Genomic DNA, 12935 nt, shown 5'->3' on the forward strand with positions numbered 1-12935 from the left:
ATCTTTGAAAGTTGTCACCCAGGTAAATAGTGCGGTGAAGAAGGCATATGGCGTACTGGCTTTTATTGGTAGAGGAATTGAGTTCCGGGGTACTGAGGTCATGTTGCAGTTGTATAAGACTCTGGTGCGGCCGCATCTGGAGTATTGTGTGCAGTTTTGGTCCCCATACTATAGGAAGGATGTGGAGGCACTGGAACGGGTGCAGAGGAGGTTTACCAGGATGTTGCCTGGTATGGTAGGAAGATCATATGAGGAAAGGCTGAGGCACTTGGGGCTAATTTCATTGGAGAAAAGAAGGTTTAGAGGTGACTTGTAGAGGTGTACAAGATGATTAGGGGTTTAGATAGGGTTGACCATGAGAACCTTTTTCCACGTATGGAGTCAGCTATTACGAGGGGGCATAGCTTTAAATTAAGGGGGGGTAGGTATAGGACAGATGTTAGGGGTAGATTCTTTACTCAGCGAGTCGTGAGTTCATGGAATGCCCTGCCAGTAGCCGTGGTGGACTCTCCCTCATTATGGAGGTTTAAACTGGCATTGGATAGGCATATGGAGGATAGTGGGCTAGTGTAGGTGAGGTGGGCTTGGATCGGCGCAACATCGAGGGCCAAAGGGCCTGTACTGCGCTGTATTTTTCTATGTTCTATGTGTGAGGTTGTGAGGAGAGGTGGGGAGTGGCACTCTTGCAGTAGACCCAACACAAACATGACTGGATGCATGTCTTCCTTTTGTGCTGAAACATATCTGCCTTGAAGACATGAAAATCCCAACTCCTTGCTTTTGACTGACTTTGGGAGAGGCAGCTAAAGCCTGGAATTAGCATGTCCACATTTAACCCTGGAGCCCCTATCACGATACTGATGCCTTTGCTGGTCCTTGAGACGAGTGACACCATGATTTGTTTGGACCCCCTTTGAGAGTGTGCAATCACTTCTGACAGCTCAGCAGACTCTGCCGTCCTATCCATCATTGTCCCCTGTGGCTGTCACCTTTCCCTCAGCTACTGAATACAATCCCGGTCAATCCCCTGACCTGAGGTAACTGCAGCTTTGGTGACACCATGTACTGTTTGTTTGATGCCACACTACAGGTGTGGGTTTGAGACAGACTAGTTGAGTACAAGGTAAAGTCAAAAACTGTCTTCAGGTTTAGATGGGTAGGCGATGGCCAAGTGGCATTATCGCCAGACTATTAATCCAGTGGCGAAAAGTGTGGTGCTGGGAAAAGCACAGCAGGTCCGGCAGCATTCGAGGAGCAGGAGAGCCGACGTTTTGGGCATAAGCCCTTCACATTCCTGATGACAGGCTTATGCTTGAAATATCGACTCTCCTGCCCCTCGGATACTACCTGACCTGCTGTGCTTTTCCAGCGCCACACTTTTTAACTCTGACTCTCCAGCATCTATAGTCCTCACTTTTTATTAACCCATAGAACCGGGTAATTTTCTAGGGACATGGGCTTGAATCCTGCCACAGCAGATGGTGGAACTTGAATTCAATACTAATCTGGAAATAAGACTCGAATAATGATGACAAAACCATTGTTGATTGTTGGAAAAACCCATCTGGGTCACTAATGTCATTTAGTGAAGGAATCTTCTATCCTTACCTGGCCTGGCCTTCATGTGACTCAAGACCCAAATCAATGTGGGTGACTCTTAAACTGCCCTCTGGGCAATTAGGGAAGGGCAATAATACTAGCTGGCTAGTGACATGCATGAATAATCAAAAATTCAAAATAATACTTCATTATACACCAATACAGCAGTACGTGATAATCCCAGACTCATCTTCTATTTACAGTTGGTAAAGACTAATCTACCTTTGTTTTGTATTCATATCCATGTGTTTGTAAGACTCTCGCATGGGTTTATTATACTTTGTGAAGTAGAGGGCCACGACATCATCACTAGCTTGCTCCAGGGTCTTGAAACCCTTTGATTATGTATGACCATCACCCACTGACTGACTACTGCCCATTGCCCACATTGATTTTGCAAAAAAAAAAAACCCAAATAGCCAAGCAGCAAGGCCCAGGCTTATTTTGTTTAACTGCCAGAACTGACCATGGCCTAACCCCTGGACATGCATTGGACCTAATTCTTGAGTAACTGTAGCCAACGAGAAATGGCTCAGCCTCTGGACTGGTTTCCATTACCCCCCAATGGCACTAGCATGCACCCTTGCCCCATGAAGCGTGCCTCCTCTTCCCCTTTCACCCATTGCCTTGATGTTCAAACACAATGCAGTGTGTTTGCTGCAAAGGTGGCTGGTACATGCACTAGCTCTGACATTGATGCAGCATTCTGCCACTCAACAACTTGTAATCCCTCCTTTCACATCTCCCTCTTTGCTGGTTCATAAAGCTGCCCGCCTTTCCTTCTGTACTGTAATGTCATGTATGGAGGGAAAAGCTGCCAGCTGACCCTACCTGCCACCTTTGCCCATTGCCAAGCAATGATGGAGCCAGGAGGCATACATGCCCTAGTCAACAAGGAGGCAGCTCCTGCAGTTGGAACACTCCCTGCCACAACGATGGCAAGGAGAAATGCAAGAGTCTCAGACAAGGCATTGTACTCACCCAGGCTGGAGACCTAGGGGCAGAGCACCCAACTTGTCAAGATCCCAACCAAACAGAAACTGTTGGAGAAATCTTCAGAAGGCCCACTGGACCGAAAACGTTGACTCTGCTTTCGGTCCATAGCTGCTGTCAGACCTGTTGAGTTTCTCCAGCACTTCCTGGTTTTGTTTCAGATTTCCAGCATCCACAGTTCCTTGTCTTTGGGTGATGCATTTGGAATTCTGAAGTGTGCATTATCTCAATTGATCAGAGATGAATTCTGACTTGTCAGATAATTAACTGGACCCAAGTGCATGTATGTCAACTCCTCACCACCTGAGAAAGTGAACTCACTGTCTAAAGGAGGAGAAATTATTCGCAAACATTTATCTCAAGAATCTAATTCTTGGACCTTACCTGATTAACTTATCACATTCAACCTTATTCTCAGCACCTCAGGGAGTGGAAAATTGTGCACTATGTAACGCATCCTCACAATACTTATTAATACTACAGCTACTGCTGTGAGACAGCATATTGTCCAACTCAAACCAACACCTCAAAGAAACCGTCCATTTGCAAATTCAAAACTACAAGTGCTTACTTTTGAAATAAGAGTTTAATAATATTGCTTTAAACTAAGAGTGTTCCTTTTGCTATTGAAAGTGAATAATTGATATAAATATAAGGGTTTGTCCATGCTACCGGCTTAATGCCTCCTGCCTTAATAGCAACAGCGGAGGTCACAATGCACAGTGTCTGATGTATTTCTCCAAACAAGTATTAAACTTGAGTGCCTGGTTCTTTTGTTTGGATGTTTTTGTTTTGAAGCCGAAATTCCCAGTGCGTAAAATGAGGCTGGCTCCCTTATGTGTGTACGTGCTACCAGCACAACCATGGACTGTGCACCAGCCAAGCAACTGAACACACCCAAGCTCTGGGTCACCTTGTCTAGTTTAACAGTTTTGGCTTCGACGTAAATGTGGATTGTGCGTGCTCTTACCACATGCTGTTATCTCCTGGTCAGCAGACATTGAAGTGTGACTCAGTGGAAATTCCCAGGTCTGAAGGGTTTACCAACCTTTTCACGTTTCGCTGGGCTTTCCTCATGGGCTTGTGACTTCCAGAATCTACACGACTGTCGCATCAAAACACCATTGTTCAAGATTATTTCACGACCCGCATCCTTCAAATGATTTGGTGCCAAACAAAACAATTCTTCGAATGTTTTCCCTGCAACGAATGGTGGGTTTTCTCAATAGGTTAGCCCTGATTAACATGAACTTGGTGGATTTGATTGGATAAATCTCTGGAGATTAGATGTACACTCATTAATCCCCATGCAGAATCTGTACTTTTATGACAAGTGCCTGTTTGCAACACTTGTAGTGCTTGGGCGGCATGGTGGCACAGTGGTTAGCACTGTTGCCTCACAGCGCCAGAGACCCGGGTTCAATTCCCGCCTCAGGCAACTGACTGTGTGGAGTTTGCACGTTCTCCCCGTGTCTGCGTGGGTTTCCTCCGGGTGCTCCGGTTTCCTCCCACAGTCCAAAGATGTGCAGGTTAGGTGAATTGGCCATGCTAAATTGCCCGTAGTGTTAGGTAAGGGGTAAATGTGGGGATATGGGTGGGTTGCGCTTCGGCGGGTCGGTGTGGACTTGTTGGGCCGAAGGGCCTGTTTCCACATTGTAATGTAATCTAATCTAATCATGTTTTGTGTTGCCATTCACATGACTTTCCCATGTTTACATAGGGTCTTTTATCAACTGTTCAAACAGCTTGGCAACCCAGTCAGGCAGGTGTGTGCTGTTTCTGGGAACAAAGCTGGATTTGAATTGGATACTTCGTATCTGGTGACCGCAAGAACAGAATGACCCTTGGCCACATTCTAGTAATTTGGTTATCAATTCCACAATTCTTTTTTTTTCATTTTGATTTATTACTGTCACGTATACATTGAGAAGTTTTATTCTGCATGCAGTACAGGCAAATCATACCATACAAAGTGCACAAGGGTAAAAGAACAGAGCGAGGAATACAATGTTACTGCTCCAGAGAAGGCACACAAAGAGTGAAATCAACAGTAAATTTAAAATTTGGGAGTTCCATTCAGAACTCTAATAACAGCAGGGAAGAAGCTGTTCTTGAATCTGTTGGCATATGTGTGTTTAGGCTTATATCTTCCATCCAACAAAAGAGGTTGGAAGAGATTATAACCGGGGTGGGAGGGGTCTTTGATGATGTTGGCTACCTTCCTGAGGCAACAGCAAGTATAGACGAAGTCAGTGGTTGGAAGGTTGGCTTGCGTGATGGACTGGGCTGTGTTCACAGCTCTCTGTAGTTTCTTATGGTTTCTTGGACAAGGACATTATCATTGTAGCAAAGCTCGAAGCTTGGTCAAACTAGAAGATACACATTTCCAGGAAGCAACAAACAGAAACATGAGAAAAATGTAAAATGTAAAAATGTAACAGAATCGTCAAGGCCAATGCGAGAGATTAGTCAGTGCCTGAGCCGTCAATGCTGCTTCCTGCAGGATCCATTCCATTTCCACTAGGCTCCTGGTCTCCTGCTGCTGATGCTCCTGCTGCATGTACTGTACTTTATTTAACAGCTCTGGCATGTGGTGAATTGCTGCTACAGTCACAGTGACAGCCGGAGCAGATTGGAGAGAGATAGCACAGTTCAAACATCAGAGCTGTCGACATGGCACGTGGGCATCCACCTAATTGTGCACTTTTTTCAAATATGCACCCCGCATGCTCCTCCAGCAGTGCGGAGGGGATGTAGGCCCGGCTACTCAAGATGGTGGCACTGGGCACAGTAGGCCTGTCTACTCCAGGCCGGCCACTTGCTTCTTCTCTCTCTTTCCCATCTTTTTTCTATTTCTTCTTCTTTTCTTCATCTTCCTGATGTCACACGGAGGCATTGGCGGTGACTGGAGTGCGGGCTCCTGGCTTCATAGGCCCCATGCATGGACTCCTGGTATTGGTAGTGAGGTGTCGGCTGTAGCAGTGGTGGAGCAGAGAGTCCTGGCTGCGGTAGGCCCGGGGCAGGGACCAAGCAGGAGTCCTGGAGCAGTATTTGGTACCCCAGATGATGAAGATGAACTCTATTTAATTATTTTATTTTTATTGGTTTGTACCTCAAAATGGCACCAGATTGTGGCGACAGAATAATTTTTGCTGTATTGCTCAAGATGTATGTGACAATAATCATTCATTCAGTCATGAACCATTCATTCATACATCATTCATTCATTCATTAATTCATTCATTTCTGGGGGAAGAAGAATGTTTACAGTCAGATTTGGAACTGGTAACAACAACCCACCCTTTGAGGAATCAACCATCCAACATGTCCTCAGCCTGGAAGAAATGGGGGAGGCATGGCGATGGGTTTTCAGCTGTGTCAGTTACCCAGTTGACTGAGATGAAGACAATATTTCTGTTAGGGCACAAATATCACTTCCAAGAAAGCAAAGATTTGTTTGCGAACATTATTGTTTGGCAATGGCTGAAAATCATTTGGTGATGCATATTTGTTGACCGTATGGTATAAGAGCAGAATTAGGCCATCCACCCCATCGAGTCTGCTCCGTCATGAATGCTATCTCAAAACTTGGGGATACTTTTATCTTTGAATAACTTATCAGCTTCCTCGGCTACATGTTAACATTGATTCTAGTGTATTCATCCCCAAATTTGGCATCTTATGCACGATGGATTTGTTGATAAATGGACTCTCTGACTGCTCATGTGACAATGTCTGGAGTACTCAGCCCTTCTTTGTCTCCAGTTCCACTCTTTCTCTTTGAGTGTACTCGACTAAACTAAAACTCCCACAGGACCCAGAGTTGGAGTCACTGGATCACTCATAACAATGTCTCATGTTCTGTTCCTTGCAAGATAACTGCCAACACTCCCACCATTCCATATGGCTTTGAAGAACAGCAGAAAGTTCTCCATGTCCTGACCAATGTTGATTATTTACTGAATCAACTGTTGTTTGTGGGAGTTTGCTGGTTGCAAATTCGCTCACCAGTAATAACAGTAACTGTATTTATGAGAGATAAGTTTCCATATAAATGTAACCAATTGTGTGCATGTTTCTGTGTGACTATGCCCTCTATACACAGTTAATTATGGACTGGAAGATAAGCCTGTGCTTAACAGAACCTTGGTTAACATTTAAGCAGTATTTAGATATTCACTTGCATTGCTGAGCCTCCACAGCTGTTGGCCAAAAGCTGGGAGATGGGATTAGTTTAGTCAGATCTTTGTTGGCTGGCATGGACAGGACAGATCGGTGTTGGAAACCTCTGAGTCAATAATGAATCTTAAACAAGCCAAAAACATCAGCATGACCTTTGTGTAAAGTTGCTTTAAATTGGTTTTGATCTCAGAAGAAATGTTAGCATGAGGCAAAATTTGCTCCCTGTTACATTACTACAAACTCACCAAATTATTATTTTTTAACACAAATTATCACATACCTCATGTTCCCACAGGTCATTGATTTTATCTGTTTAAATGGATATTAATGTCACACTTAATTACAAGGTGCTAATTGACAACACACACTATCAGGGAGTTTCGCTTGTAGGTTCAACTATTGAAACATCTTCCTCATTTTAAGCTTGAAGTTGGTTAATTATATATTTGTTACTTAGATCTATCTCTACTTACCATTCAACCTTTTTTAGCTACATCAATCAGTTCTGGCCAAACGTTGATAACTCCGTTTCTTATTAAAGTAGTCTTTGTCTTTGCCTCAATCCATGATAGAGCAATGAATTGAGATATACTCCCTTGCAATAGGCAAAGTGCCTTTGCTCATCCTCCACTGCTTTTCAGGAACTTAAATAAGGTGAATACAATGGTGTGAGTATAAGGGCTTGGATCTACAGAACAACATTGTATGTAAACATGGCAAGGTGATTCTGAATGGTGTAAGAAAGAAAGAAATGTGACGATAAAGGAGGATCTATCAGGCATAATTGCAAACACGTTCAAAAGATCAATTTACATTTGTGTAGTCCCTTTAATGTCCCATGCTCCACAGGAGCATTCTCAGATTTTAATTCACAATGTGAGTCTCATTGGCTGGACCAGCATTTATTGTCCATCGCAGTCAATCACATTGCTGTGGGTCTGGAGTCACCTGTTGACCAAACCAGATAAGGACAACAGTTTGCTTCCCTGAAGGACACAGGCCAACCAGATGGGCTTGTCCCCTGACAGTCAGCAATGGTTTCACAGTCCTCATCAGAATCTTATTTCCAGGTTTTTATTGAATTCAAATTCCAGTGTGTGTCATGGGCAGGATTCAAATCCAGATCCCCAGACCTGGTCTCTGGATTACTAGTGACAGTACAGCTAGGCCCTTGCTTACTATTAAATGGTGACGTTTGACCCTGAGCCCGTGTAAGAGGTAGCAGGACAGGTGAAAAGAGCAAAGACGTAAAGGAGGACGAAGAGAATTTTGGAGGTCATTCCAGAGTTAAGAACCTAATTTTCTGAAGACCGTGAAGGCGAAGTGGTGAAAATGGGAGATGTGTGAGAAGCTTGAATTTAAAGAGGATGTTTAAACAAGGGATGTGCAGGGGGCAGTGGAGATTCAGAATGCTGGTCCTCAGATATTGCCTTCTGCAATTCATCATCTTCTTCGAACCAAATCAATGCCATAAGAATGCCCTTTGTCAGATGGTGTGAGTCCTCACTGTGAGAGAATTGGTTCTTATAAACCTGAACGGACAGCAAGAATACACCTCTGGCCTTGGTGCCTCACAATCTCCTCACAATCACAGCCTAAGTGGTGACACAGTGGCTCAGTGATTAGCACTATTGCCTCACAGCGCCAGGGAAATGGGTTTGATTCCAGCCTCGGGTGACTGTCTATGTGGAATCTGCATTTCTCCCCGTTTCTGCATGGGTTTCCTCCGAGTACTCCGGTTTCCTCCTATAATCCGGGCAACTGTCTGTGTCCAGTTTGCCCATTCTTCACATCGGCTTCCTCTGGGTGCTCCGGTTTCCTCCCACAGTCCAAAGATGTGCAGGTTAGGTGGATTAGCCAGGCTAAATTGCCCATAGTGGCCAGAGTGTGCAGGCTGGGTTGATTGGCCATGGGGAATGCAGGGTTGTGGGGATGGGTCTCAGTGGGATGGTCTTCCGAGGTTCGGTGTTGACTTGTCAGTTTGAATGGCCTGCTTCCATACCATAGGGATTCTGTGTAAGTGGTGTTTTGATCTTGAAGCTGCTCCTTAAATGACAAGATCAAAAATCAAACAACACTAGGCTCTAGACCAACAGGTTTATTTCAAAGCACTAGCTTTCAGAGCATTGCTCCTTCCTCTAGTATGATAGGCAGGTAGAAGACACAGTATTTATCAGCAAAAAGTTGACAACTTTGAAACCAGCTGCCCTTGTTGAATCCTTAATTAACAAGAACATTGCTTGGTCTTTATTGGCTAGTGCCCAGTTCTTGTTCCATTTAGTTGAGTGAGGTTAGCTGTAATGGATAAGAGGTGTAACTGTGAGATTCATATCATGGCATGATCAACTACAATTTTACCGACTCCATGTTCTAATCAAGTTATGAATGTATCCATAATTTTATCCATGAGGTCAGAGAACAGGAGCCATGAGATCTGAGTACAGGAGCCATGAGACCTGAGTGCAGGGGCCATGAAGCCAAGTACAGTGACTGTGAGGCCTGAGTACAGGAGCCATGAGACCTGAGTACAGGGGCCATGAGACCTGAGTACAGGGGCCATGAGACCTGAGTACAGGAGCCATGAGACCTGAGTACACGGGCCATGAGACCTGAGTACACAGGCCATGAGACCTGAGTATAGGGGCCATGAAGCCTGAGAACAGGGGCCATGAGGCCTGAGTACAGGGGCCGTGAGGCCTGAGTACAGGGGCTGTGAGGGCCTGAGTACAGGGGCCATGAGACCTGAGTACAGGGGCCGTGAGGCCTGAGTACAGAAGCCATGAGACCTGAGTACAGGGGCCGTGAAGCCTGAGTACAGGGGCCATGAGACCTGAATACAGGGGCCATGACGCCTGAGTACAGGGGCCGTGAGGTCTGAGTACAGGAGCCATGAGACCTGAGTACAGGGACTGTGAGGCCTGAGTACAGGAGCCATGAAGCCTGAGTATAGGGGCCATGAGACCTGAGTACAGGGACTGTGAGGCCTGAGTACAGGAGCCATGAAGCCTGAGTACAGGGGCCATGAGACCTGAGTAGAGGGACTGTGAGGCCTGAGTACAGGGACTGTGAGGCCTGAGTACAGGAGCCATGAAGCCTGAGTACAGGGACCATGACGCCTGAGTACAGGAGCCATGAAGCCTGAGTACAGGGGCCGTGAGGCCTGAGTACAGGAGCCATGAGGCCTGAGTACAGGAGCCATGAGACCTGAGTACATGGGCCATGAGACCTGAGTACAGGGGCCGTGAGGCCTGAGTACAGGGGCCGTAAGGCCTGAGTACAGGGGCCATGAGACTTGCGTATGAGAGCCATGAGACATGAGTACACGGGCCGTGAAGCCTGAGTACAGGAGCCATGAGACCTGAGTATGAGAACCATGAGGCCTGAGTACATGGGCCGTGAGGCCTGAGTACCGGAGCCATGAGACCTGAGTACAGGAGCCATGAGACCTGAGTACGAGAGCCATGAGGCCCAAGTACAGGGTCAGCGAGGCCTGAGTACGAGAGCCATGAGGCCTGAGTACAGGAGCCATGAGACCTGAGTACGAGAGCCATGAGGCCCAAGTAGAGGGTCCGTGAGGCCTGAGTACGAGAGCCATGAGGCCTGAGTAGAGGAGCCATGAGACCTGAGTATGAGAGCCATGAGACCTGAGTACAAGAGCCGTGAGGCCTGAGTACGAGAGCCGTGAGACATTAGTGCATGTGCCATGAGGCCTGAGTACAGGTGCCATGAGGCCTGAGTACAGGTGCCATGAGGCCTGAGTACAGGAGCCATGAGGCCTGAGTACAGGTGCCATGAGACCTGAGTACAGGGGCCGTGAGGTCTGAGTACAGGGGCCGTGAGGCTTGAGTACAGGGACCGTGAGGCCTGAGTACAGGGGCCATGAGGCCTGAGTATGAGAACCATGAGGCCTGAGTACATGGGCCGTGAGGCCTGAGTACCGGAGCCACGAGACCTGAGTACAGGAGCCATGAGACCTGAGTACGAGAGCCATGAGGCCCAAGTACAGGGTCAGCGAGGCCTGAGTACGAGAGCCATGAGGCCTGAGTACAGGAGCCATGAGGCCTGAGTACAGGTGCCATGAGACCTGAGTACAGGGGCCGTGAGGTCTGAGTACAGGGGCCGTGAGGCTTGAGTACAGGGACCGTGAGGCCTGAGTACAGGGGCCATGAGGCCTGAGTACAGGAGCCATAAGGCCTGAGTACGAGAGCCATAAGGCCTGAGTACGAGAGCCATAAGACCTGAGTAGGAGAGCCATGAGACCTGAGTAGGAGAGCCATGAGGCCTGAGTACAGGGGCCATGAGACCTGAGTATGAGAACCATGAGGCCTGAGTACAGGGGCCATGAGACCTGAGTAGGAGAGCCATGAGACCTGAGTACAGGGGCCGTGAGACCTGAGTACATGGGCCGTGAGGCCTGCGTATGGGAACCATGATGGTCTCCTTGCATGGCCTGAAAAGAGGTGCTGCTAACAGGAGCCCGGTTGAGACTAGGCCTGGCAAAGTGAGTTGATCTTTGACCTCATTCTCCTTCCTCCCCTTTCTGAGGTCCAGCTGAGTGCAGGGGACAATTTTCACTGGTTCCTGAGCAGCATCCTCCTGTCGTCCGAAGTCCTGTTCCTGCTTCAGGCCGGCCACTGAGTCCATCTGGGAATCCCATCCTGAATATGGAAATGAGGTTAGAGGTGGCTGGTTGGGGGTATAGTTGGAGGGAGGGGATGTAGGATTGTTGCTTAGGTGGGAGGGTGTTAGTTGACTAGTCGATGGGGGTGAGTGCGGGGTAGGGGTGGGGTATGGTGCAGTCTAGCCAGGAACCAGTCAGATCTGCTTGCCGTGGGAGGAGGGTGCACAGTTGCGTTCTGCTGGTTGATCACTGAGCTGGTTCTGGTACTAAACTGTGTAACGTTTCCATGGTAAGTGTGTGGTTATGTCCCACCTCAATGGCTGAAGTTTCTAGCCTGAGCATGGTATCAGAGACATTCCCAAGGGGTGCGGTGGAGGCTCAGGAAGCAGATATCAGTCCACCCAAAGTTTAAACCTAACCAGAGATTTCCACATTCGTTTGTACATTAGGACTTTTACTTCTGGACTGAGCGGATTACCATCTGTGACGAGGTTAACCAGACTAGGCCTGTACCCTCTGGAGTTTAGAAGAATCAGAGGTGACTTAAATGGAACAGATAAGATCCTGAGGAGATTTGACCAAGTGGATGTGGAAAGGATGTTTCCTCCTGCAGGAGAATCCATGACTAGGAGTCATCGTTTAAAAATAAGGAGTTGTTCACACAAGATAAAGGTGAGGAAACACTTTTTTTCTCTTAGTGGATTGTGAATCTTTGGAATTCCCTTCCTCAAAAGGCAATGGCTGCGGAATGTTTAAATATTTTTAAGGCAGAGGTAGATAGATTCTGGATTCGCAAGGGGATGCAAGATTATCGGGCAGATGCAGGAATGTAGAGTCGAGGTAAAATCAGATCAGCCATGACTTTAATGAATGGCTGAGCAGGCTGAGAGGCCTAATCTCGTTCCCGGCCATACGTTCATGTGTTGGTCTGGATATGCATCTTTCAGCTTGTTTCCCAACTCTGACGATGTGGTAACTGAATGATCTGGGCCAGTGTTTCTTTTCAAAAGGTTTAGTTCAACGGGTTGTTCTTCCAGCCTGGGGAGGCCATTGTTATCCATACTGAGATACTCTCAGCCAGCAACCTCTCAAGGCACGGGCCTGAGGAGACCTGATTGCAGACCAAAGCATCTTCTTTTCTCTTTAGCTCAAGCATCTCTCTCAAAAAAACCCCATTGTTGATGCTTTCAGAAAGCTGCTGTGACACTTTATTTGCTTAATTCTCAATTCAGTTTGTTAGAACATTCCAGTTAATCCCAAGTAACAAGATAAAATCCTTTGAAGGTGTTCAGCTCTTGTTCCTCAATTGTTTATTTGAGCTTTAAGCTGTTCTCACACATGCTGAGTTGAAAAGACTATTTGCTGTCCATTTTATGCCATGCTGTAGTGAAGTATGTGATGATAGCAAAGCTAAACTTTTGCCTTTCAACAAGGAAAATTTTCACGGGTATAGTCTTTCAGCATAAATCATTCCTCCTAACCCCTCTCCACTGTACATCCACAATCCTGGTGCCAGGGATGAACAATTCCTCGATTTTAT

General features: G+C 46.7%; 1 protein-coding gene across 1 annotated transcript in view; it reads left to right on the forward strand.

Annotated features, from left to right (window-relative positions):
* Positions 1–12001: 12001 nt before the first annotated feature.
* The window catches only part of fam13c (family with sequence similarity 13 member C), a 132824-nt gene continuing 131890 nt past the window's right edge, over positions 12002–12935 (forward strand). Inside the window, exon 1 of the mRNA XM_043712339.1 lies at positions 12002–12067. Within this exon, the coding sequence (XP_043568274.1) occupies positions 12017–12067 (51 nt within the window). The 5' untranslated portion in view covers positions 12002–12016. The remainder of the gene's footprint in view (positions 12068–12935) is intronic.

This window comes from Chiloscyllium plagiosum, chromosome 22 (assembly GCF_004010195.1).
Source record: "Chiloscyllium plagiosum isolate BGI_BamShark_2017 chromosome 22, ASM401019v2, whole genome shotgun sequence".
Classification (NCBI taxonomy): domain Eukaryota; kingdom Metazoa; phylum Chordata; class Chondrichthyes; order Orectolobiformes; family Hemiscylliidae; genus Chiloscyllium; species Chiloscyllium plagiosum.